Below are 27999 nucleotides of genomic sequence, written 5' to 3'. Positions count from 1 at the left end.
CTTTAAGTTTTGTACTAGGTGGCTGGCTATAAGAGAAAAATAGGTAAAACAAATTAGGCAAATAAGTGGGACACATTGAAAAAATTATGTGGATAGGATAGCTGCTAACGCACGACACCTTTCGAACCTTTTCTCATTAGATCGGATAACCTGCACTAATAGGTCAAGCCACATTTCATATAAAAATTCAGGTTCTTAAGAATGTCGTACGAGTCATTCATCCAGTCCCAAGGGGTCTTCCCGACTCAAGCTACTGGGAAATAGGACCACAAGTCCTACTCACTAAGTGTAAACGACTCTCTTCGACTTTTTGTCCCTTTCAATAGGAAGGGTCACAACCTAAGTCAGGTCGGGCCTTGCTCAATAATCAATATCAAAACAACCATAAGTGATTGGCTCACGACTACGTAGAATGAGATTCTCGCTTCCTCTGGTTATTCATCTAAATCATATAACAAGAAGTTGGGGTAGTCGGCGTACAACTTTTTAAATTTTACTAATCAATATGTTTTTATATCATTCAAAGGGATGTACTCCTTATATACCATAAATTTGATTGCAAGTCACAAAAATAAGTGGGGCATAATAAATAAACCAAATCACATAGAAAAATAAGTGGGGCATAATAAACAGATAAATGAGAAGATGCGTATTATTTTTCGTAAAATTTTTTAAATTTTACTAATCCATCTTTTTTTTATCATCCAAATATATGTACTTCTTATGTATTACAAATTTAATTACAGGTCACAAAAATAAACCTTTTAAGGTTTGTACTAGGTGCTACATTCTAACCTAATGCGTGCAATCCACTTAAAAGAAAAAGTATTGGCTTTGCTTACTCAACAGAAAACAATGGTGGTTGAGTGGAACCAGGGGCTTCCATGGTGGTTTGGAATCTAATCTGTATTGCAGTTCATACCGAAGGGTGGTAAATGGCCACTGGGTCACGCTACTACGTGAGGCCACCGAAGGGTCGATGTTATGAATAACTTTATCGAGTATTTCTGAAAAATGAGAATGAAATATATATATATATATTAGTTAATGAATTTTATATATTTTCTTCTGTTTCTAACACCAGATAGTGAAAAGTATGTCATGTTTTAGTTCATATTTTAGCATCATGCCATATGTAATAGCAAAGTCACATAACAGCGTCAATGACACCACTATCTTATATTTAATTTCATTTCAACATTCGTTATTTTTATTTAATGTAGTCATTTCTTTTAAATTGAAAATTTTTATCCCTTTTTAAAATGAGAATAAATTTAATTTTTATAAAAATATTATCTGATTTTATTTTAATTATTTAACTAATTTTTAACCTAAAAATCATATAAAGTATTAAATAGTTTGTGACTTTTAACCTCTTCAAATTTTAAATTAATGGTGTTAGTCTCTGCTTTTAATATTTTTATTTTAATTTTAAATCAACTCTAATTCATAATTAGAAATATTTTAATAAGAATTATATAACACTTATGTACAAATTAAATTTGGTCTTAATTTGAAAAGAGACAAAATTTTTCCATTAAAGATTGAGACTGAATTGAACCAAAATAAAAAATATAGGTTAATTATTTATTATATAAGTTTAATAAATAAATACTACAAATTTTAAATTTTAGAACCCAACCCTACCACTACATTTGGCTGGCAAATTTGTTCCCAACTCACCCTAACATCCTGTTTGCATTGCCACCACTAACCGATAAGAAGGATTTTTTAGTTCTATCAACACTTTTGTGTCTTCCTTTGGAAAGCGACAAGAAATATAATAGTAAGCTTGATAGGACTACTTCCACTCCATCACAAAATTAATTTCCAAGATGCGATTCTTTTTCATAAGTTTCCATTACCTAATACTTTAACATGAAATTGACACTCGCAGAAAATTAATGAGTTTTTCCATAGATATATATGGTGTAGAAAACTAGAGGCTGTGCTTATCATATTATCTCATCAACATTAAAAAGAAAATTCAAAGCTTATTGGGTTAATTTCATTTTACTGCTATAAATTCTATTTACATGCGATTAAATGAATTTTTAGTACTTCTAAAGTTATCCTATTGAAATTGACACCTCCAAAATATTCCGTGTTTTTTTTTATCTCTAATTCTAATCAATATATTCATTTTATTGTCACAATAATCTTAATAATATACACTTATATGTGACATATTTATCATTTCTTGCTACATATCTGTCATAATCTTTGTTCTGAAGAAAGAAAACCACTTTGAAATGCTTTTAAAGTCATTGCTGACTATAATAAAATATCTTTAGCCATTTTATACTGATAACTACGTAACGTAAATTACACGACACTATTTGGAAGGGTTAAATTTTGTAGCCTATACGTATAATCCTTATATACATAATCTTATACCCCCTTTCTATACCAACATGTAAAATAACCAAATATTACTCATCCCACAATTTAAGAAAAATGATAAGTTAACTCTCAAGTTTTGACAACTTATTTTACTCCCGGAGTCATCCTACGTGGCTATTATAAATTAATATAAATTAATTTTTGATTTAAATATTTTATGTCGACGTTGGCAAGATGAAAAGGGGAAAGGGTTTGAAATGTAATTTAGGTGATTTAATTGAGAATCAAGTAATTTAAACTCTGACAAGTGCAATGACATAATTACTCTCCAATTATTGAAATTAAGTCCGTGACTATAAAAGGAGATGCAAGGTTCCTTGTCCTCCATAGGATATACAATTCATCTAACCACACTTTCACGAATTGCACTGTGTCACAGAAAAACATGTCTTCATCAAACATCCCTCATGTGGTGCTCCAATCTTCTTCGAACCATCAGAAAATGCCTGTGATTGGATTTGGCACTGCTTCAACATCTTCCACCATTGACACCAAAGAGGCAGTGTTAGAAGCTATCAAACTAGGTTACAGACACTTCGATACTGCTTCAATATATGGCTCTGAACAACCCCTCGGAGAAGCCATAGCTGAAGCACTTCAACTTGGCCTCATAGTCTCCAGAGATGAACTCTTCATCACTTCCAAACTCTGGTGCGCTGATAATTTTCCTCATCTTGTTCTTCCTGCTATCCACAAAACTCTTCAGTAAGTGCAAAATTCGTCAATTCATAAATTACCTTTGGTTAGAATAGTAATATATTATACAAACTAATGCAGGTCTCTGAAGTTGGAATATGTGGATCTTTATTTGATTCACTGGCCTATTTCTGTGAATCCTGGAACTTGGGAAATTCTTTATCCTGAAGAAGCCCTGACATCATTTGACTTAAAGGGTGTGTGGAAAGCAATGGAGGAATGTCAAAAGCAAGGCCTTACAAAATTCATTGGAGTCAGCAATTTCAGTTGTCATAAACTCGAAAACCTGCTCTCTTTTGCTACTATTCCTCCTTCTGTCAATCAAGTAAGCTATAAGTTCTATCAGAGATACGTTTCTAGTTTTCAAAATGATAACCCCTTTTGGTTACTTTCATCAAACAGGTTGAGATGAATCTTACTTGGCAACAAAAAAAGCTGCGAGAATATTGTCAAGCCAAAGGAATAATCATAACTGCATACTCTCCTCTAGGGGCACCAGGGGCCTTGTGGGGTTCCAATTATGTTGTGGATAATGAATTGCTCAAGGAAATTGCAGAAGCTCATGGCAAATCTTTTGCTCAGGTAAAGATTTCATACTTCAGCTTCATTTTTCTGCAAAGTGAAACGTAGATATTAGTACTATGCTTATCGTGAACAAATGTTTAACGTGGTCCTCTATGATGATAGGTATCTCTTAGATGGTTGTATGAGGTAGGAGTCACTGTTGCAGTTAAGAGCTATAATAAGGAAAGAATGAAGCAAAATATTGAAATATTTGATTGGGCGCTGTCAAAAGATGACTATGAAAAGATTGCACAGATCGAACAGCATCAACTGTGCAAGAATGGACCAACAAAATTCATTGCTGACCTTTTTGATGGAGAAAATTAATGTGATACTATATATGAATGTTACTAATTTACAATACTTAAGTCTCTTTCGCTGCAAAAGTTTACTCTGGATATCATAAATTTTAGGTTTGATTACATTTCGATAAAGAGAAGGCCTGATAAAAGATGAAGTTTATGGTAACGAATCTTTCTGTACGAGTACCTCTTTGAGTAAAAGTGGTAATCAATGAGAATCATTTTCTTCCTTCAGTCTTGTTCTTTGTTCATAGCTCTTAGTTCGAAATATTGTATCAAAGATTTCACCCGGCCAGTTCTATTGTTCAAATTCTTACTATGTAACTTAGAGGTATAAACATTGGTGATGTTTAAAATTATAAATTTAACCAGTAAAAAAACATCTCAAGCAAAGCTTTTGCTACAACCCTAAATAATTTAAATAATAGTTATATTTATATGGGTTAAATATGTTTTTGTATCTTAGGCGAAAATTGTAATTAGTCTTTTTTAAAATTTTTATCAAATTTAGTCCCTAAATTTTTAAAAATATATGAATTTAATCTTTTGATCTAAATTTTGGTAAGTTTAATTGATGTTTCAAACACGTGGTATGATAATATTAGAGTTATTTACATCATTTGACACCTTTTTACTTTAATATTAACTCGAAAAATGTGTTTCAAACGTTAAATAAACTTAACAATATTTGGTAGAAAAAATATCATCTTTTTATATTCTTCCTTTCATTTAGTTTTATTTTTTGTGTTGAAAATTGTAACAAAAAGTTATCATTATTTATAACATTTTTATAATTAAAAATATCACAAAATATGTCATATTTTATTATGAAAAAAATTTATTTCATCAAATTTTACGAAATTCCAAATTTTTTTATTAATTAATTTTAAATAACTTTATAATCAACAATTAAATGGCATATTTTATTTAAAATTATTTTAGAAAATTTTATTAGTAGTAACAATAGTTATATCATATTATAAAAATTGATAGTCTGATTTAATAATATAGTTAGTTTAAAATAGATAATGTAATAACTAATTAATATATATATATATATATATATATATATATATATATATATATATATATTTGGAAGTGTACCAGGTGATATTAAGTTTGTTTTTAATATTTTTAATTGCATAATTATATTTTTCACATATTTATTATGGTGATTGTACATTTAATTACATTTCTAAATATTATGAATTGTACTCATGTTATCTTTAATACAACAAGAATAAATAGAGGTTTAATGGTTTAGGAACTTTTCTTGTTATAAATGTACTCTAAACAAATAAGCTGCATTTTTAAATTATTACAAGTGTTGTCTAAAGATGCAACTTTGAAGAATATATCACATTCGTAAAAGTGTTACTTAAAATTGTTTAAAGACAATGGCATCTGTTAAAACCATTAAATAATCATTTCCTAAAGAGTAGGTGATAACTAAATTGTTATTGCTTTGTAGCTTTCGAGTTTTGTTTCAACACCTTAATTAGAGGTGACAATATAGACTACTGGTCTTATCCACTAAGATTGGGTTTGCACTTGGCTTACAAAATGTGAGTTAAATTGGTCTGTTTCACATTTTTAACATGAACTGAAAAGTCTGATTCGTCCTGCATAAGTGTGGGCTAACCCATTTTCTTTTTGTTTAAAAAAATTCTTATCATAAAGTTTTCAATGTTTAACAAATTGGAAAACTTTAACAACTTCACAAAATTAAGCAAAGACTTTGGAGAGTTGAATGATAATTGATTTTTCAACATTTTCATCATATTCATATTCGTATTTTGATGTACACGATGTATTCTCCAAATTTTAGCACATTCAAAAATACATAATATTTATTTTTTCTAGTCATACAAGAATTTGGAACGTTCATACAGAAGTTTAGAAGAAAAGTAACTGATCTACACAAATATAAATTTATTTTTTTTATACAGACCAATAAGCTTAATATCATAACTCGCCTTTCATTTTTTTTACGGACATGTGAGATGTGTTCAATTCTTTTACATAATTTTTCACACCATAAAGAAAATCACATTATTCATCCACGATTTTTCTTGTGATTGACTTTTGCAATGACGTCGTTGAAGGCACCTGAATCTTTTCTCAATCTTCTTTACGGTTCTAAGATAAAGAGGTGGTTGAAATTTTTTCTTGTCATGTAGCGTGATTGGGGATTTATTTATATCGACTATTAAAGGAAAAGAAAAGTTATAAATTATACAATTATAACTTTGTAAAATAAAAAAATTAATAAAACAAATAAATTTATAAATTTAATAAAATTATAAAATCATCATAAAATAATAAAATCATAAATTAGTAAAATTATAACAAAAAAATATAAAATAACATATAACAACAATAAATAATAAATATTCTCAATTAAAATATAAAAATTTAAAATATTTAATAGACCTTCATAACTATTTTAGTAAGAACTAATTGAAAATAACAAAATTTATGAAGAGCATAAAACTTAATCTCAATAAAATATAAAAATAACTAATAGGGGAAGGGAGGTGTATATGGAAAATAAAAAATTACATGAAGCAACTGCCTTCTCAATCCTTTATTAAGTTCCCGATGTCAATAATGGGTTTATTTTAGCCCAATTAGTGGGCTTCGAGCAACAAAATCACAGAACCCGGTCCAATTTGTGTTTTAGTTGCTTCAAGAACCAGGGTTTGGCTCAGAAGCTGTGGAACCTGGTTTTACTGCGCAGCGTGGTCGACAATCGGCAGAGAAAATGGTGAGAAAGAATCTCAGTCTTTTCTGTTTATGCTAATTGCAACAATCCTTCATGCTGACATGTGCCGGAATTTTTTGTAGCCTTCCCACAAAACTTTCAGGATCAAGAAGAAGCTAGCGAAGAAGATGAGGCAGAACAGACCCATCCCTTACTGGATCCGCATGAGGACCGATAACACCATCAGGTTTCAACAACCTCAATCATTAACTTGTTCTAGAAGTTTTGTGACTTTCTCTCACCAAGTTTTTGTGATTGTGTCTGGCCAGGTACAATGCTAAGCGCAGGCACTGGCGCCGCACTAAACTTGGATTTTAAGGTCGATGTAAACCTGCGACTCGAGATTCCTAGTTTTGTTTTCTAGAATGTTGCAGGGGATGTGGGAATGATGTAGCTTTGGTCATGTGGTCACACAGAGGGGTCATTGTAGAGTGTTTCCACAACCCTAGTTTTTGTGTTCTTTTTGGTATTTCTTGCTGTTAATTTGAAACTTTAGTTTTCTGTTTTTTGATTTCGATGTTTTCTGTATCTTTTTCTTTCATATTTCGAAATTTAATTTTCTGGAATTCTTGAATGGTGATTGATGGAATTTATACTTTGGAGATATTTCCAGTTAAACAAAGAAAGAAAGATATGCAGTAGTTTATTTAAACAGTTAGACATGTTTCGGGTAATGTTTTACGTTTTTTTTTCATCTACAGTTGTTGAAGATTCTTATTGTATATGCTCTCCATATTCGGTTGTCATGAGAATGGAAAGATTCATTTCCATTGGAAAAAGTTGAATTGAAAATTTTCTTAGGGTTTGTTTTGGCTCAGGGTATGGATTTGAGAGTTGAAAAGAATGAAAATAAAGAGGAAGAGAGTGAAAATTAAGTTTCTTTTAATTGAGATGAAGGGAGGGGGAAGTTTTTATCAGGTGTGATTGAACAAGGGTGGGTTATACATTTATATAATAAAAGTTTAATAATAATCAAATTTAGTAGAATATAAAAATTCAAACATTTAATTAAAATTAAATAATTAATTGTTATAATTTTTAATTATAAAAAGGTTACGTTTTAAAAGAATAATGTATAAAATAAAATGTTTTAGGTGTTATTAAAATTTAAGTTAATTAATTTTATTTATTATTTTAATATTTCTTTTAATTATTTATTCACAAAATAAATTTAATACTGAAAATTAAAGTTCTAATTAAAGTCTTAAACCCTACTACATGAGTGGGTATCGCTACGAAGAAAGTAATAATTTATTGTTTGAGCTAAATTAATTATGTGACGCAGAAATAATAATTAATTGCTTGAGTATGCTTAATATCAATTTACAAATTCTATCTAAGCTACCATATAACATTATTAGTAAGATCCTTCAAGTTCTTTAATAAGAATATTGATCATGTTTTGCTTAAAGAAAACTATTAAAAAATGTTAATTGATTAGTGTATCTCTTTCGGCCATGAAGATACAGAAATATATAGGATCGAAGTTTGAGTATTTTACTCAATTATTTTTTTTAATGGACTAAAATAACGTCCTAAAAGAATTATTCAAAGTTTTAATAGATTAAAATTTCATAAAATAGAAGAATTTAAAGGACGAACGAAACATTAAATAGTTTTTTAATTGATTAAAAGCTCTATTTAAATGATTAAAATATGAAGATCAAAGCATAAACTTGATATTAAGTGATTTTAATAGATTCATATATGAAGATCATAATTACTTAAAGTTATTTTTTTTATTTATTACTTTGATACTTCAACTAATTAAAATGTTTCTTGGAGTCCTACCAATCTAACTAAGAATATTTTATTTGATTAAAAACACATTTTAGTGAATTAGAATGATATTTACTATTAAGAATAACTCTTTGTTATTCGAGAAAGCTTACTAAAAACATTACTACATCAAATTAAACTATATAAAATTTACAATCATCATTTTATCCATTCTAAATTAAATAAAAACACTTTACATCTTCAAGATTCAAAGTAATTCTTCAAGTGTCTTCAATAGATCTTTAAATGTATTTGATCAAGCATATAAATAGTTGAATTTATCAAACAATGTGATTATAGACTCAACGAAAAAAATACTAATTTTTTTTACTCTTTTTTATTCTTTCCTCAAAAAGGAATATACTTGTAACTTCATAAGTACATTAAATTCCCATAAACTCATGGATATTTAATAATACTTTGAAACATCAAATAAGTAAACTTCCACCATGAAGAAACATTTAGACACAACTAACTTCATGCATCAATGTCTAATTTTTTTTTTTTTGAAAGCATTGTTTAGATTTAGTTATTCTACTCTCAAAATCTATAGCATATTTAGTATTCTACTCTCAAATTTAAATTGTGTTCACAACAATAAACATTAAAAGGCTCACCATCACAAATCAACAAATTTTACAAAAATAAACTTACCTTTTAAAATCTTTTGCAACAATGCTAGAAGCATTATTTAAACGGATATAGCTTTTTGTTTTTCTTAACTCCCCAATCACACAAAATGCATTTATCTTCTTAGATTACTTAAATCCAATAGAGGTATGGAAAAAAGTTAATAATCTTGATAGTTAACTTCTGATTTGAATTAGTGTAATGTGTTGTCAAACTTATATAATTCTAGATAGTGTAAGATGTCCATAATAATAAGTTATTCAAATATTACTAGTAATGATATTCAACTCTTCCTTGACCTTATTCTTTTTTATCATAAATATTCTCAATATGGTACTCATAATAATATTCCTATAAATTAAAGTCATATTGGAATGTAAATAATTTATTCAAATCTTGATACACAACAAATTTGAATGGTAAATCATGGATAATTAAATTAGCACACAACTAACATAACACCATTTAATTTATTTTTTTATTTCAACTTTCCCTTGCATTTTCAAAATCATTTGACCAACATGTTTATATTTATTTGTTATTATATCTTTTAATATGAAACTTTATAGGGAGAGTCCCGTATTAAGAATTATAAACTTAAATCATGTTTGGTTGCCGAGTTGGTCTACAATTGTAATTAAAAGTTCTAAAATTAACCAGGAAGTTAATGATATATTTAATTAAAATTTATACTTGACGTAATAAGTAAGAATTTGTAAAAAAATTTATTTAAACGAATGTTGTTATTATTATTTGATATTTATAATATTAATTTAATCTGAATTAGCATGTTTATCCTTTTATATGAAATTATAATACGATTCCTAATTTTCATTAAGTTGTTTGCATTGAATTTTACATTTTATTCCAAAATGAAAACACATGAGAGAGTATACAGTAATAATTTTCCTTATTTGTATGATTGAGTTTCAGTAGTTGGGAGAAAGCTCATTCTAACATCTTTCAGGAAGCAAACATGACTTTCTAAGCGTTTATGGTTACATTAGCTCAAGTAAAACTTGATGTAACCAGAGACTATGGCTTTAGAGAGTCGTAATACATTTTCTATAAAATAATATATATATATATATATATATATATATATATATATATATATATTTTCGTGATTCCAACAAAATTTGTGATCTTTACAACAAATAAGGCAATAGTGATTGGGGAATAAAAAATGAATGAAACAAAGATTTTAGTTAACGGTGAGATGAAAGCCATGTCGAAATTACACGTATTAGAAATGTGGCGTTTCTTCCAAAATTATGGGTGAACATGAGATGGTTAGTGATGTCGAAATTTTGAAGAGCCTAAGAATATCGAGAATACTGGTGAGCCACAAGAAGCAAGGAACTGATGAGAAACAAAGTCGGAGTAACACGTGCATGCAAGTGGTGAAGGATTGTAGCATTACACGGAGAATCACAAGTACCTGTGTGTTGTGTCTGGGACATTACCGTATAAAAGGAAAGGGAAACCATGGCAACGGTTGCTGTCTCACCTTGGGGTAGCTTACATATATATTTAAAGCATCTCTCTTTTGTTCTGTCTGGCTTCTTCGTTCACAGTTTCTTTCTACCTGCCTATGGCTAGCTAGATAGGGGACTGAGAGCGGCTAAAGAAGACAGATAAAAAATTAAAAAAAAAAATTAAATAAGAAAGAAAGAAGCCAATTTTGTTTAAAAGGCTTTCTTTCTTTCATCATGGCCTCTGATATCTCGTTTGAGGATCTCAAGAAGAATGTTGATCTTGTGAGTATAAGAATACCTAGCATGATAACAGACACATCACACTTTGTTTGTATTAAATGTTCTTCCTTTTCGTTGTCACTGTAGGAAAAGATCCCGGTTGAAGAGGTCTTTGTGCAGCTGAAATGTACCAGACAGGGTCTAACATCTGCAGAAGGAGAGAAGAGGCTCCAGATTTTTGGCTACAATAAATTAGAAGAGAAAAAGGAGTGCAAGGTCCTAAAGTTTTTGGGTTTCATGTGGAATCCTCTATCATGGGTTATGGAGTGTGCAGCTATCATGGCCATTGTATTGGCCAATGGAGGGGTAATTACAATTCTCTGGAGTTTATTCTCTTCTGTAGTCAATTTTGGAAAATGAAAACAATCGTCATTATGTCACACCCTTGTCAGAAAACTATGCATTCATGTGTCTGTGCTTTGTATTCTCCAACAAAAACTGTTAAATGTGACAGGGCAAGCCACCGGATTGGCAAGATTTCACTGGTATTGTAGTTTTACTTATCGTGAACTCAACCATCAGTTTCATCGAGGAAAACAATGCAGGCAATGCTGCAGCTGCTTTGATGGCTGGTCTTGCACCCAAAACCAAGGTAACAGCACATTTGTTTGTAAGGTTGAATTAGATTCAGAAGCAAGCATTCATCATTGTTGTGTAGGTGTTGAGGAATGGAAAATGGGGAGAAGAAGATGCATCAATTTTGGTACCTGGAGATGTGATTAGCATCAAGTTGGGAGATATTGTCCCTGCTGATGCCCGTCTCTTGGAGGGAGATCCTCTCAAAATTGACCAGGCTGCTCTCACTGGTGAATCCTTGCCAGTCACAAGGAACCCTGGTGATGGAGTCTTCTCTGGTTCCACCTGCAAACAAGGTGAAATTGAAGCTGTTGTCATTGCCACCGGTATCAACACCTTCTTTGGCAAGGCTGCTCATCTTGTAGACAGCACCAACAATGTCGGTCACTTTCAACAGGTATCATATCATATCTTTAAGCTTAAGATCTAAAGAACGAGTTCATCTTTGAGCATGATCCAAATTTGGACTAATATTTAGGATTTGATGTAATTGCTTGAATTAGGTGTTGACATCTATTGGTAACTTTTGTATCTGCTCAATTGCTGTGGGCATGGTGATAGAGATCATTGTGATGTACCCCATCCAGCATAGGTCTTACAGAGATGGAATTGATAACTTATTGGTGCTTCTCATTGGTGGTATCCCAATTGCCATGCCTACTGTCTTGTCAGTTACCATGGCAATTGGGTCTCACCGTTTGTCCGAACAAGGAGCCATCACCAAGAGAATGACAGCCATTGAAGAAATGGCAGGGATGGATGTTCTCTGCAGTGACAAAACTGGAACTCTCACCCTCAATAAGCTTACTGTGGACAAGAACTTGATTGAGGTTAGTCACTAGATAATACCGATCATTGCCAAGTTTCATACTCAAATTTTCTGAGATGCATGCTTTTCTTTTCTTATTCCTGCGCTCAATGGTTGAAGACCAGAGGTATCTTGTGCTTATATAACAACAATATTGCTTGCAATATAGGTGTTCCCCAAGGGCATGGACAAGGACACCCTTGTCCTACATGCAGCCAGAGCTTCCAGAACTGAAAACCAGGATGCCATTGATTCATCGATTGTGGGAATGTTAAGTGACCCTAAGGAGGTATTATGATTCACACTCTTTTTTATGTTAACATGAAATGAAAGCAAACTAAGTGGCTTAACATTGTAATTGGGTTCTGTTTTGACATCTCAGGCAAGAGCAGGAATCACCGAGGTGCATTTCTTGCCTTTTAATCCTGTGGACAAGCGCACTGCTATTACCTTCATTGACGGCAATGGTGACTGGCACAGAAGCAGCAAAGGTGCTCCTGAGCAAGTAAGACTCTGCATATGTGAATTGCAGTCCAATATTTGTTCTTAAAATTACAATGTTATCTGATTACTCATTTATGTGTATCAGATCATTGAACTTTGTGGCCTCAAAGGAGAGACCCTGAAAAGGGCACACAAGGTTATTGATGAATATGCTGATCGGGGTCTGCGTTCCTTGGGTGTTGCTCGCCAGGTGAGTGAAGGTGTAAACATGAAAAGATAAAGATTATTATACAGTTTCCATCAATCTTCACAAAACAGTAACTGAATCTGATTAGCCTTTTTTATGTGAGGATAGAATCTCGGTTATTAGTTCATAAAATTTGGTTTAGAGTTTAGGATTTATTCTTATAACAAATGAAGTGCACTATAATTGTTGGCAGAGTATTCCAGAGAAGACGAAGGAGAGTGCTGGAGATGCATGGGAGTTTTTGGGTCTCCTACCTCTCTTTGATCCTCCAAGGCATGATAGTGCTGAGACCATTCGTCGGGCTATTGAACTTGGAGTGAATGTTAAAATGATCACCGGAGACCAACTTGCAATTGGCAAAGAAACCGCTCGCAGACTTGGAATGGGCACCAACATGTACCCTTCATCTTCCCTCCTTGGTGGTGATTCCACGGATGGATCCCTTTCTACAATCACAGTTGATGATCTCATTGAGAAGGCTGACGGATTTGCCGGAGTCTTCCCTGGTAAGGACTTAACATTGTACCGAGCTTCTAAATTATCGTTATGCAGCAGCCATTTTTCTCAAACAGTTGGAAGGCAAATACAATCATAGATGATTATTGGTAGACTTCATAAAACAATGATTTTGCAACCAGAATTTAAAGAATTTAATCTTTGCATTGATATGTGCAGAGCACAAGTACGAGATTGTAAAGAGGTTGCAGGACAGAAAGCACATTTGTGGCATGACCGGAGATGGTGTGAACGATGCACCAGCACTGAAGAAAGCAGATATCGGCATTGCGGTGGATGATGCAACTGACGCAGCAAGGAGTGCCTCTGATATTGTTCTGACCGAACCTGGACTCAGTGTGATTGTGTGTGCTGTGTTGACAAGCAGGGCCATTTTCCAGAGGATGAAGAACTACACAATCTACGCTGTTTCCATCACAATCCGCGTTGTGTTTGGGTTCTTGCTTGTTGCTTTAATATGGAAGTTCGACTTCGCTCCCTTCATGGTTCTCATCATAGCCATCTTGAACGACGGAACCATCATGACCATATCAAAAGACAGGGTCAAACCATCTCCTTTGCCTGATTCATGGAAACTCAACGAAATCTTTGCCACCGGAATCGTTCTTGGAGCATACATGGCCATCATGACCGCAGTCTTCTTCTACCTTGTTCATGACACTCATTTCTTCACCGTAAGTAACACTTCCACTTCCATCTCCATAATTATAACCATATATCATATCAGTGTGTTTTCTGTTCTTTCAGGATGTCTTTAAAGTGAGTCCAATTGCAGAAAGTGAGGAGCAGCTTAACTCTGCTCTCTACCTTCAAGTGAGCATCATTAGTCAGGCACTCATCTTTGTGACCAGATCAAGGGGCTGGTCATATCTCGAGTGTCCTGGCGTGATGCTCATTGTTGCATTCATTTGTGCCCAACTGGTTAGTTTCTTTCTGCAAAACTTTTTTTTTTTTTGTGTGTTTGAGTTTTGAACGATGAAATGGAAGTGGTTTTAACAAGGAAAGAGTTGAACTGAATTAGGTGGCCTCTGCGATTGCTGTGTATGCACATTGGGACTTTGCGAAAATCCATGGAATTGGGTGGGAATGGGCTGGAGTAATCTGGATCTACAGTATCATCACCTACATTCCTCTTGACATCCTCAAATTTCTCATCCGCATGGGGCTAGGCAGTGCTTGCGACACCACGCTCCCAGACAAGCCTTAGCACAAGTATTGCATCATTACCTCATTCTCTATTTTTTTGTTTTTTCATTTATGACATTTTTTCGGAGAAAAACCTGTAATGCATCAGGTTCTCCACTTCAATGGTGACATGTCAACCTCATTTTTTTTATCCAGAACAACATCTTAATAAACATTATTTTATATTTCGGAAAACCCAACCCATCTCTGTCTGTTCTTTTGCTTCATTCACTTCATAACTCTCTTATATCATCTATTTTTACCTTTCTTTTTCTTCTTATTTTTATATTCACCTTCTATCGCATGCTACTTACCACCTTTATCTCTTTCTCTGTCTTTTTCTTTCATCTTCTTCTCCTTGCCAAAATTCATACCATATCCTCTTGTTTCCCTCTTTACCAAAATGTATAATTTTCCTGTTTAGTTTAAAGTTGATTAAAAGAAATGTCACTATTTAGTTTGAAAACTTTATATTCTTTTTTTATTTTGGTGATTTGTTAACAATATTTTTTTAAAACACTTTTATTTTTATTTTTGTAATTTTGGTTTAATAGTTTTATTTGTCTATAATTTTTTTTAATTTTGTTTCATTATTTTAAATGTTATTGATTTAGTATAATTTTATTTTTAACAATAGCTAATGTAATCGTTCAATAAATTTATGAATGATATTTGCCATTCGTGATTCATACTATGTATTATTCTATTAAGAAATCAACTTTGATCGAAAATATATTATTCGTTATTCATATGACATGCTATAATTGTTAATATCAATTTATAAAAAAAAGACTATACTAACTAACTTCTAAGGAAAATAACAGCAGATTAAAAATATTTAAAATAGTGAAATTAAATTAAAAAAATCATCCTAATAATAAAAACAAAAAACACTATCAGACCTATAATTTTTAAACAAAATGTAGAGATCTAATTTTTATTTTTATCTTCCAATTTTCTATTCCTCGCATTCTCTCTTACACGTTCAGTTTTATTTTTATTTTTTCCTATTGTCATTCTCTAAAAACTAGTTTTTGAAAATTGTTGTATAGAGTAAACTTTCTTCTCTTTTTGCTCAACCATCAATCAATGTGTATCATAAACAAGAAGAATTACGGTATTGGCGAAAAGGGAAGCCCAATGGGCCGTGGCCCAACTAGCAATGCACGGTCTTCAAGTCCCTGGAATTGCTTACCAGTCACAAATACCTTCCGAGGCAGCAAGGTCAACTTTCATAAACTTAACTTTAATAGAATGATGCATTAACACCCAAAAGAAATACCTCTTTGAAACCCAAAATATCAATATTTTAGTTATATTTTTATTTTTAATTTAAAACATTAATATATAGTATTATATTATTAAAATGGGTTGTCAAATTTTTTGTCTGAAAAGAGGGTCAAAGTTTGAATTTTTTTTTCTACTGTTAGTTAACATTTGGTGGTGATGCTTCGGCTGTTGGTTACAACAGTGTAATGTTGATTTGATGTTATAAAATTTTGCAGATTGAGAGAGCTAGACACCCCAAGGAAGAAATGGGATCGGTTGTGAAGTTGAAAGGTTTTGACATTGATAGCATCCAACAATACTACACAGCGTAAAAATAATTCTATGGATGAAAAATCAGCCGATTCATGTTTTGTCGAAAAGATAAGCAAACTTAGGCCATTAGTGAAGGTGTAATCATATAGTTTAAAGAAAAGAGGAATGAATGAATATGCTTTCACTCGTCTCTAACTTACTTTCGCCTTCTTTTTCTCCCATAACCGATCTTCCTGTTAAAAAACTGATGGTAACACAATAAAATAAATCTCCTGAAGTGTGAATATTCACTGTCTTAAAAATTTATCCATAATATATACGCAAATCCTCCGAAATATAACATGAACTCTTGTGAATCACATACTAATATAACAAGATTCAAATCTCTGCAAAATTTCTCCTTTAAATTGAACATTGTTAGAGCAGAAGGCTACATTTTGGTTCAATGGATTTCCAAGATCTCAACTCAGATGGAATTACTTCCTCATTAAAGGAAAGCACAGCTTGTGCCATCAAATTACCTAGCCAAGCATGGTATAGCAATCCTCTTGAACCTAGCCCTCCAAATAACCAATACTTACAAGTGTGATTTCTGCCTATTATATCATTAATACAACCCAAAAGTGGAAGTGATCCAAGGGTGGTGAGTGGAGGCATTGCCCTCAGACCAGCTCTTGCTCCAGTGAAAACCCAATCCTTTATTCCAGGATAAATGGTAGATGCCTTTGGCAAAAGCTCTTGAAGTGCTTTTGAAGCTTCATCGCTCGAAACATTTGGTGATGAACTTACCGATTTCCATTCCCAAGTTGAGCCCAAATTCAGACTATGAGGCCCCTGAACGGCAATCCATGCATCTGATAAAATTGAGGGGGCCCTCTCGGGATAACCTCTGAAAGAAAATGCCAGAAAATTCTCAAATAAAAGGGATATGACATTGAAATAATCTCAAAACCATTGCAACATAGAACTTTAAAACCTTACTTCATATCATCATGCAATTCCAGTTGTGCAATTACACCCCTACATGTCCTCAAAGGAAGCCTCCCAGAAAGCTCAGGGAGCATGTTCACCTTGGCGCCAAGGCATACGATGACTGCATCATATTCCCCTAAGACATAAAAGATATTATAGCATAGTTTTGAACCATCAAAAGCTCTGCCAAAAGTATGGTCATTATTATTGGATAATTTAGTTTTTATGCGATTGCCATATTTTAAATATGGCCGGTGAAAAGGAAGAGTCTCTACATTCCATTAGCTGATCTTGTAGAACAATTTCAAAAGTTTCTTGCTATTCAGTCATACGTTATGTCTCTCTTATCCTTAAAAGGTCTTTTTTGTCTTCCTCTTATTCGTCACGTATTTGTCCTTCCTAATAGATCATTGATTTCGGTGCCTCATTTTGAACCTATGACTTTTGTGTTCTTAAATTTTGTCTCACCTATATTTGTTATGAATGCGGATGACTCTCAATATCATTAGTAGGTATTGGATTTGTCTCCACATCTACTTTATCCTTTTCAGATGTTTACTATGCTCCTAATCTGACTTTGAATTGTCTTTATTGGTCAACTATGTGACTTTGGTTACACAGGTTTGTTTTCTTCCACTAATGATTATGTGCAGGATCCTTAATCCGGAAGGTTTATTGAGACAGGCCATAGACAGTGGGAGACTTTATATGTTGGACTTTATATTTATGTATGTATGTGTGTATGTATATGTGTTTATATGTATAAATTTAGATGAGTTTAGTCTCTATGCTATTGTGATATTTTTATATTTATATCTTTGTTGTGCCTTGTATCCTCAGACTCTCCACTATGACTAATATCATAGACTCTATTCCACTTCTTTTCCATGTATTTTCATCCTTTTTTTTATTGATATCAGTCGTGACTTACAAGATAAAGCTATCACAAAATAAGCAAACAAAAGTGTTTCAAAGCCACTGGTAAGAACATCATTGAAATTGACCCCATTTTAAACGGATAAACATCATAGCAATAAATCAGTCCATGCCTTTTGGATGCAACACCAGTACGACTAAATGAAATTATAAAACAATCACAAGTGAAAGGACAAGGGTAAGTTTAGATGCCACAATCTCCTGGCTGAGGAATGATGGCTTACCAAATTAAAAAAAATAAATAAATAAATAAAATAAAATCCAATAACTTTAAATTACCTAAACTTTCATGACTTTTATCGTGCTATAGGCACTTGAGATTCAGCATTTACAAAGATTTAAGACAAAATTATCCTTTAAGCCTCTTTTCTTATGTATTGACTAGTTTACACATTATAGTCAAAGCTAATGAGGTCCCTAACTACCAATTCATATAGTTTTTGACTTAGTTGAAGTAAAGATATTTGGAATGTCCTGAATCCAATATCATTTAGAACGACTCATTATTTATTGAACTACATCTTCTTGTACAAAATGCTAAATATAAATGTACCATTCACGTAGTTTAAAAAAGCAAAAAGGAGACAGACAGGAATTGCAAAACTGTCAAGTTAACAAGCAAAGAGCAGCACAATGAATGAAACTACAACAGTCCATAAGAATAGCAAAGCATTATTACCTTCAAACTCAGAAAGCCTATCAACAGATCTTTTGTGCAAACTAAGCTGTTTCTGTGAAGAATCAAGAGTTGATGATTCTTTCACCAAAATTTCACATCCTCGGAAAAGTGCCTGATAGAATTATCAAAATGGATGAAAATAAACTTGTAGAACGGAAAAAAAAAATGCAAGACATACACATTAAATAACGAAAAGTTTTGCACTAGTGATCCAAACCTGAAGATAGTGGCGAGAATTGATATTTAGAGCTTCAGGCATATAGAAAGCTGTGTTGAATGGTAAATGTACACCAGGTAAAAGGCTTTGAGCCTCTACATTGTTAAGTGTTTGTACTCTGCAGCTAGGAAGACAAGTCTTGACGTTCTAATCACATAAAGGTTACATCATTCATATCTGAAACCTAAATCTAATAACCAATATTTCTGAAATTTATTGAATCAGAGAGAGAGGTTACATCATTCAATTTGATCATGTTCTTCATAACTGTTGCCGGTCTTAAGATGCCCCTGAAGTCAGCTGATCATCAGCAGTGTAAATCAACTTAAGATTCGAATGGAGAGAGCAAAATGTATAAAAACAACAGAGCAGAATGAAATATTCAAAAGAAGAATACAGTCCTTTGAAAGAATTGGGGAAGTGGTGTGGTACAATATTCAGTTGCTGAAAGGAAAAAAAAAAAAACTAAAGAACCTTTTATGAGCTACAAAAGCTTCCATATCTTCAGCAGATTCTCCAGTTCTGTAATCTTTGGAGACACTAGCTTCTTCAGCAACTCTCAAAAGCTCCATGCTCTCTTTCCAACACTGTGCACCCTCCCAGAGAAGCTTAACTACATTACCATTCATCCATCAGAAGATTCCACAGACACCACATCATAACACAGCAGAACCATGGAAAACAACAATCCACTGTATCCACACTCCACAGTAAGACAGTTCGAGAATAAAATGAGAAACCTTTTGGGGAATAAGGGTGAAGAAGACCTCCGGAAATTCCAGAAGCACCACCCCCAATGCCCACTTCATCGTATATATCAACTCTCAGATTCAAATCTTTAGGACTTTGCTGCAAATTATATTTCAACAAAAAAAAATGAAATAAAAATCAGCCACTGACGGACAATTATGACTCCATGAGCTCCTCTCCCATAAGAAAATAGGAAAGAAAAATAAAATAAGTTCCACAAAACTATTTATCTTTTAGAAAAACTAATATCAGAAAGAAACTTAAAATTTCTTTTTTTCATTTTCACCACATAAGTGATTATCAAAATTTTATTTAAACAAGTCCCAAGTTATGTTAATGCGTCTACAATGCAAGTGTCTTATAAGAAAATTATATGGTGTCTTAATTTATTCTAAACGAGTCTCATTATCATCATGTTATACCATTTTTAACCAATTCACACTATATTTAATAGTTTTATTCTAATGGTAAGAACCCGCATTTTTATATTTTTATTTCACTTTAATTTTTTTACAACTGAGAAGTTATTGAAAAATTGAAAATGGTACTCTAAAGATGGATGTTAGTATTGAAATATTACATAGTCAAGAAATAGAATATGTATAAGATAAAGTTCTTAATTTCAAGACCTCAATCACATAAGCTTATCAAGTTTTAAATTTAAGCAGTCTGTAGTGGCTACCTTCAACAGATGCCAAACAACAGAGAGGCCAGCGAATCCTGCACCGAGCACTGCACACCTGCGGAAATTCTAATTACAAGTCAATATTTTAACCCAATATGTTCACAAAGGGAAATGGATGTGTGTGGTTATTGATGAAAGAGATAACTGAAGCAAGAAAATGTACCTGAAAGTGTGGTGAGTTAGAGAACTATGACACCGAACGGAAGAAGGAGAAGGAGGAACAAAACGGATAACGCTGAGTGTTGGAGATGTCGAACGGAACGGGGAAAACCTGCCACTAGGGTTCGGCCACACGTTGAGGTTCTTCATGTTGTCTCCGCAATTCGAATGCAAGGCCAAACTGCATATATCTTAAGCATCTTTCTTAAAAGGTTTGGTTTAATTATGTCTTTGGTTCCATTTTCGAGTCAAAATCTCGTATCCATATTTTTAAAAGTCTCAAACTTGTCCTTTTTTTTGTTGAAACGTCTCACGTTTGCCCTTGCCGTTAAGTCAACGTTGACGCCGTTAGAAGGAGTGTCACGTGTCAGTTCCTCAACTTTTTGAATTTTTTTATTATTTTTTTAAAAAATTTTTTTTATTTTTAATTTTTTTTTTGAATTTTTTTGAAAAAATTAAAAAAAATTGCCATATGTCAAGCTGTCATCGTGCCACGTGGCAGTGACAGTGACACGTGTCAGTATTACGCCACGTGTCATTTTGTTAGTCTCAATTTGGTCCCTTTATTTTAATTTGTCTCAATTTAGTCCCAATTTTTGTAAAAATTAGCAATTTTGTCCCCCTTCAAATTGAAACAAAATTTAATTTTATATAAATGTTATACAAATATTTTTATTAAATTTGATATTTGTATTCAAATTAATATTTTTATTATATATTTTTAACATAGCTAAGTTTAGTTAAAATTATGTTTCACATTCAACTTTACTTAAAATTGTTTTAAAATTTTAAATTTATATGTGTTTTATTGTAACATGAACTAGGTAATTTATGAATTTTTTTCTATTAACATTATTTTCTATTAACAACTTTTAAACCATTTTAAATAAAGTTCAATGTAAAATATTAATTAAATGAACTTAATTTGGTTAAAAATATTTACTTGAAATATCAATTTTGATGGAAATATTTGTGTACATTTATACATAAATTAAATTTGATTTCAATTTGGAGAGGGACAAAATTGCAAATTTTTACAAAAATTGGGACTAAATTGAGACAAATTAAAATAAAGGGACCAAATTGAGACTAAGAAAATGACACGTGGAGTAATACTGACACGTGTCACTGTCACTGCCACGTGGCACGATGACAGCTTGACACGTGGCAATTTTTTTTTAATTTTTTAAAAAAATTCAAAAAAAATTAAAAATAAAAAAAAATTCAAAAAAAAATAATAAAAAAATTCAAAAAGTCGAGGAACTGACACGTGGCACTCCTTCTAACGGCGTCAACGTTGACTTAACGGCAAGGGCAAACGTGAGACGTTTCAACAAAAAAGGGGACCATTTTGAGACTTTTAAAAATATGGGTACCATTTTGAGATTTTGACTCGAAAATGGGTACCAAAGACATAATTAAACCTTCTTAAAATTATCTTAAAAAGTAGTTTAAAAGTGTTAAAAAACTAGCTCGTAATTAAATAGTCTGGTATAAAAGAGTTTGGTAAAATTAACTATTATGAAATAATTATAAATTTGTATATTTTAATTTGTAGACTTTTTTTTCATAAACTCAAAAGTGTAAGTAAAATTTATGTTAAAAAATATTTTTATTTTAATTTAAGTTTAATAAAACTTTTATTTTTCATTTATTCTTTTTTTATTCAATGATGTTCTTATATTTATTTTTTATTTAATACTTTTGTTCCTGTGATTGGAATATAAAATTGAAAAACAAAGTGAGTGATGTATTCACATGTATCAATATATCAATTCATCATATTTTAAAAGATATTAAGATTGATCTAATACATTGAATATTTAATATATATATATATATATATATATATATATATATATATATCCGTTAAGTGAAAAACAAATAAATAAATTATTAAATTATTATTATAAATATTAGACAAACAGATAATTTAAAATAGTTAAGAATAAAATATGTTATATACTTTTTTATATTTAGTTTTTTCTTATTCTAGTTAGAGATACGGTGTTCAGGGTCAAATATATTCATGTTTGTAACCTTAAGTTATCATTGGCGAAGTTAAATTCAAAATCTCTCTCATCTTCACTTTAAACATCCTTGTACCAACTTTCTAACTCCTAAATATTAGTGGAAAAATTGAATTAAACTTCTCTTATTCTCTTTTCTAACTTTTACTATTAAGTCAACCTTATAGTTCTTAATTAGTGATTCTTTTATTTTTATATTTAGGTTATGTTGAAATAGAAGAATAATTATTTTATAAACTTCATGAATCAACACTAAATATAATTAAATAGAACTTAATTTATTGAATTTGATGAAGAATTTTTTTTTACAACAACCAACTATTGAATCTCATCGAGATCAATAGGTGGTGTAACGTTGTCGAGGATCATTTCAAATTATGATCGAACTTCTCTTAAGTCTAACTTATTAAAGATTTGACAATAAAGTATACAATAACAAATAACAGAAGGACACACCAATACATATCAATTGGGTCAACTAAACAATATTATGGGCTTCACAGGAGGTCATCCATGGATCAATTTAACCGTTATCAAGCTTGGAAGGTTTTAAGACAAACCAAGCAAAATAAGTTAAGATTTGGGTCGAACAAGATAAAAGGTATGAATTTTGAGGACCAATTAACAATTTTATAGTATTAACTACGCCGTCTATGAGTCAAGTTGACAATTACCAACATAAGACATGTTTGAAGGCAGATTAAAAAGGAGAAGCCAAAATTTGGGATCGAGATTCTTTATAATCTTTTGATTATTATCTTTGAAATTTTTTTGTTATTATATTTCTAATCTTTTGGTTAATATTTTTGTAATATTTTGATTTTGAATTTTATAATTAAAATAGTCTCCAATTTTAGAAAATGAAAATAATTTGTAATTAATTTACATATAAATAAAATATTAACACAAATGAACATAATTGATTTTGAACTAAAAGTAATCATAAACTTTAAGTCAACAAACGTTAAGACTCCCAACTTCTACCGGAACATGTGGAATATCGATAAAAGAGAATTTAACTATGAAAAAGTTAATCTTTGACAATGGAAATATTTGTATAACAAGTTTATCTTTCATGAAGGTGGGGGATTGTTCTATTTTGTGGGGCTTCGAACGTTGGGTTTTTAAGAACTTTTGTGCCTCTTCCATATTGTCCGATCTTTCTGATGCTCCATAAACTTTCTTCGGTTGAGTTTATTAACAACAAATGAAAGAAAAGATAAGTTAAATAATTTGGTATAACTATGCTTCTATTATGTGATAAAAGTATACATGATTGTTCAAGAAATCTTAATATAAGGAATGGGTGTTAAAATTGTAACATGGAGAATATAGTTAGAAAAAAAGTAAATGTTTTGAATGATGCGCAAAATTGACAATAAAATTAGGATTAAGTATGTTTTTAGTCCTTGAACTTTGATTAAAAATTGAAATTTGTTTCTATTTGAAACTTCGATACATTTTAATCCTTAAACTTAAACAATGAATAAATATATACTATGAAATTTGTTTACATGTTCGACATCTAAAAAAAATTATATACTACGAATTGATCTTATCTTTAGTTGATGTGAGATTTCCAACACACTCTCTCATGTCACAAGAAATGGGTGGATGGTCCATGCTAAAAATAAGCTTTAAGTCTAACTCAACTCCATAAAACTAGCTTATAAAGTAAGATTTGCACCTCACTTATGTACTATGAAATGGTTTTATTTCTAATCAGCGTGGGACTTCCAACAGAAAGTGTAAGACTAAAAATACAATTAGCTCATAAAATTATTTGGTTAATGATACTGGATTGGATTTTGGTTGAATTTTTATACAACCGGTGATTTAATTCTTTTATATCAAACCTAAATTTTAATTATTTTAAATGAAGGTAATTTTTTCACCACGATGTAATGTAATGACTCAAATTTTTGGGTCAACTCCATTGAAGACCCGCCGCCAATTGTCCTTTGCATATATATAAGTCCTCTTTGGGCCTTCTTTCACTTATAGATTTCTAGACCTCTTTATAATATATGTTTCACTTATCCTTATAGAAAATAAAATGTTATGGCTACTATTTCATTTAAATAAAAGTTATGGCATTTCTTAACAAAAAGTGTTGTATCGGATGTTAAAATAAAAAAAAATCGAAATAAAATGCAAAAGATAAAGATATATATATTTGAGCTTGATCATAGTTTTTTTTTTCTTCGCTTGTTATCGTTGTATAATAGTTCCTTAGGTCTTGCCTTGTTATAATTTCAGTTAACTTCTCCTTAAAACGTATATATTGTTTAATTGAATTTTATTAAATTTAATTAGTACTACGTAATATTCATTTACTTTTAATGAATGCGGTGATTTCAAACCTTTTATTATGATGACAAATTATATCTCATCAATGGGAACTACTTCCATTCTATTGGTTAAACAATATGCATGAACTGCACTCAACATTTCACTTCCATTTTTGAAATAAAAAAGATAAGATTATAAGAAGAACCGGTTTATCAATAAATAAATGAAAAAAAAAATGTTTTCGAATTATTTAACTTTTATGTTCCAACAGATTTAGGGTAGTGTATAATTACACCGATAATTTGTTAGAGTGTGTTTTAGTAAATTTAAAACTTAATTTGTGTTATTTTTTTAAGGAATTTGCACTACTACAAAAACTCATATTTTTTGTCAATTTTTTTTTAAATTTTTTTTATAGGAAATACCTACAAATTTTGTTGGAAAAAAAATTTGCAAGAAATTACTATGTATTTTCTTGCAAAACATTTTGTATAAAACACTTTTAGCAACAAATTTTGTAGGAAATACTTGCAAATTTTATAATTTTGTAGAAAATGATTACTCACAAAGGAATTACCTGCCAATTTAAAATTCTTAGAAAAATGGCAGAAAAAAATCTTTTTTTGCAATTTTTTTTAACAAATTTGTAAGAAAATTTTCATGTAATATGAGAATTTCTAGTAGTGTTGGAGGTAAAATTTAGATAGTTTCTTTCAAAAAATTTGAAGGTTAAAAAAATTAATAAGTAAATAAAATCAAAAAATTGTCCTTATTATTAATGTTATTATTATATTATCAATTATTATTATGATTATTATTATTATTAATTATTATTATTATTATTATTATTATTATTATTTACTCCACACCTCACACTTTATCAGCACCTAATCGAGTCCAAATTAAACCATTAAAAAGACCAGCCACCACCACCAAAAGAACATTCATGTCTTGCAAACAAATTTTAAGAGAAAATTATAGGGTAGTTCACTAAAAACATCCTATATAAATCAAGAGCAATAATTATTCTTTTTAGGTTTAATATAAAAATGACTACCTGCTGCATTCAGCAATAATTATTCTTTCAACTTTTCATTGTAGATTCCTTTACTGCCACATTCAGCAAATCAAGAACACGAAATTACTCACAAATCCATCCCTATGAATAGTAAAGAAGTGAAAATAAACACACCATTAATAACGATCCTTTAAAGAGATGAGGATAATGAAGGGGAAGAAAATAAGATGTAATTTTCACAATCTCCACATCTCATACTCCTAAAGAAACACACTTTATTCACCTATTTTCATGTAGAGAAAATCTAAATTAGTTATGGGTTATAGATTTTTATTGTGTAATTTGAAAATATATTTTGAATTATATCATTTTTACATTTTTTTTAATTTTGCAATTTAAAAATCTGTAATGTATCTTTAGATTACAAAATGTACACTACAGATTATATAATTTAAAATACATTTTCAGAATTAATAATTTATTTAGAATAACTCAAAATTTATTTTCAATCTTGATAATTAAAAATGTAAAATAGACATTTTAAACTTTTTCAACACCGACACAAAAATTGGCTTATAATGTCATCCATTTATCATCTATTCAAAAGAAGTCTAACATAAAAAATGATCGATGACATTTTCGTAAATAAATTGACAAATTTTGCATCGATCCAGAGAAGTCCCGACGTTACTTAAATTCGGCCCATAAAAGCCTCGACTTTATTTTGCAAAGGACATCGAGTTAGAGAAGCCCTAACGTCACTTAACTTCGGTCCAGGGGAGCTCTGACGTCAAAATGCATTTTAAGTCGTCCCCGCAAACTAGAAAGTGTCCATTGTTCATTCCCATGAGCTTCTCCTTCATCCTCACCGGTGACGACGACCTTCGCAAGTGAGTTTGACTTCGTTTTCCACCATTAAACTTGTTGGGTTTTCGTTTGTACATTGATTTAAGCATTTTGAACCGATTGATTTTCGTTTTCGTCTTCATTTCATGTAAATGCAACGTTTTCATACCCATTCCACCAAGTTTTCGTTTACCGGTGCCGACGACCGTATAAGGCCACCCTCCTCCAACTGCATCCTTATTTTTGCTACAAGGTTAGTTTTTCATTTCATTCTGTTTGCACTTTGGCTCTTGTTCATGTATGAGTGTATTGTTTTTTTTTTTTTTTTTTGGCATTTTTCTTTTTGTTTGAAATTTCATGATATTTGAAAATTTTGAAAAATTTGAAATGAAATTTATATTTATTATTAGATGTTGCATGTTGAAATAATTCTATTTTTATTTGATTGTTTAATATTATTGTTGCATTGTTATTTTATATATGAAGATTATTATAATTTTAGTGCATAACACTGACCGAATCTTAGTTCTCGTTTGAGATTTAGTATAAATGATTAAATTTTTAATCATTTGTATTAAATATTGAATTGTTTGATCGGACAGTTTGAAAAAAATATTTTTTATAATTGACTATAACGTGTATATCGAGTTTTATGCATAAATTTGATAAAATTTCGATTGAGGCAATTTTATGTCGTTCTCTAGATGCATACTTGATTGTGATCATGTGTGATCACTTTTATTTCGTGTACTTCAGAGACCAATGTGAAATGTGGTCAAAATTTTGTCAAATTTATGATGTTTGACTTCTTTGTATACGTGTTAGCAAATTATGAAAAATATTTTTTCCAAAAGGGTAGGGTCTTACTTTGTGAGAGTAAAAAGTTTGAGATTGATGGAGTTTTTGCATTATGCTCAAGAACACGCAATCTTTGTTAACGAGACATATTTTTGTTTTTGTGTTCGTTGTCTTAATTAAATACGTCACGACCAACATTAGGAATTTATTTATTTTTTCAACTTTGTTGGACAACACTTTGATGATGCAACTTTTAGTTTGGTTTTAATTGTAATAGTTTAGACAACTTTAGTGTTATTAGATATAACTGTACATCCACAACTGTGCTAGATATATGTATGATCTGTTTCTAGAATTTTTCTGGTTTTTAGGTGTGGAAAAATTGTAAATATAACTAAAAATTA

The 27999-nt window shown here is 30.9% G+C and overlaps 4 protein-coding genes across 5 annotated transcripts; 3 read left to right on the top strand and 1 right to left on the bottom strand.

Annotated features, from left to right (window-relative positions):
• Nucleotides 1-2720: 2720 nt before the first annotated feature.
• Nucleotides 2721-4199, top strand: LOC114163850 (NAD(P)H-dependent 6'-deoxychalcone synthase-like). Its single transcript, XM_028048209.1, has 4 exons — nucleotides 2721-3108; nucleotides 3181-3424; nucleotides 3502-3681; nucleotides 3787-4199. Exons 1-4 carry the CDS (start codon nucleotides 2789-2791, stop codon nucleotides 3988-3990), a joined length of 948 nt encoding a protein of 315 aa, XP_027904010.1. The 5' UTR covers nucleotides 2721-2788; the 3' UTR covers nucleotides 3991-4199.
• Nucleotides 4200-6579: 2380 nt separating this feature from the next.
• Nucleotides 6580-7334, top strand: LOC114163851 (60S ribosomal protein L39). The gene is made up of 3 exons (XM_028048210.1): nucleotides 6580-6732; nucleotides 6813-6916; nucleotides 6999-7334. The coding sequence occupies exons 1-3, from the start codon at nucleotides 6730-6732 to the stop codon at nucleotides 7045-7047; spliced, it is 156 nt and encodes a 51-aa protein (XP_027904011.1). The 5' UTR covers nucleotides 6580-6729; the 3' UTR covers nucleotides 7048-7334.
• Nucleotides 7335-10647: 3313 nt separating this feature from the next.
• On the top strand, nucleotides 10648-16370 carry LOC114163849 (ATPase 8, plasma membrane-type-like). Of its 2 annotated transcripts, XR_003599431.1 has the most exons (14): nucleotides 10648-10898; nucleotides 10983-11201; nucleotides 11350-11487; nucleotides 11554-11868; nucleotides 11975-12301; nucleotides 12449-12568; nucleotides 12662-12784; nucleotides 12869-12973; nucleotides 13164-13476; nucleotides 13646-14160; nucleotides 14234-14407; nucleotides 14508-14698; nucleotides 15724-15895; nucleotides 16177-16370. XR_003599431.1 is itself a non-coding variant. In XM_028048208.1 (12 exons), the coding sequence occupies exons 1-12, from the start codon at nucleotides 10851-10853 to the stop codon at nucleotides 14691-14693; spliced, it is 2583 nt and encodes an 860-aa protein (XP_027904009.1). In that variant the 5' UTR covers nucleotides 10648-10850; the 3' UTR covers nucleotides 14694-14836. The 2 variants fall into 2 exon arrangements, 1 of the variants encoding a protein (XP_027904009.1); XM_028048208.1 differs by lacking the exons at nucleotides 15724-15895; nucleotides 16177-16370 and having other exon boundaries at nucleotides 14508-14836.
• Nucleotides 16371-16582: 212 nt separating this feature from the next.
• LOC114162101 (putative thiamine biosynthesis oxidoreductase ThiO) lies at nucleotides 16583-20810 on the bottom strand. Its single transcript, XM_028045876.1, has 9 exons — nucleotides 20616-20810; nucleotides 20450-20507; nucleotides 19758-19866; nucleotides 19492-19630; nucleotides 19256-19307; nucleotides 19018-19164; nucleotides 18801-18912; nucleotides 17195-17321; nucleotides 16583-17102 (listed from the first exon to the last, which is right to left on the bottom strand). The coding sequence occupies exons 1-9, from the start codon at nucleotides 20759-20761 to the stop codon at nucleotides 16631-16633; spliced, it is 1362 nt and encodes a 453-aa protein (XP_027901677.1). The 5' UTR covers nucleotides 20762-20810; the 3' UTR covers nucleotides 16583-16630.
• Between the last annotated feature and the right edge of the window lie 7189 nt (nucleotides 20811-27999).

The sequence above is a fragment of the Vigna unguiculata genome, chromosome 9 (assembly GCF_004118075.2).
Source record: "Vigna unguiculata cultivar IT97K-499-35 chromosome 9, ASM411807v1, whole genome shotgun sequence".
Taxonomy (NCBI): domain Eukaryota; kingdom Viridiplantae; phylum Streptophyta; class Magnoliopsida; order Fabales; family Fabaceae; genus Vigna; species Vigna unguiculata.
The sequence above is the reverse complement of the archived record's forward strand: the minus strand, read 5'-3'. Positions and strand labels throughout refer to the sequence as shown.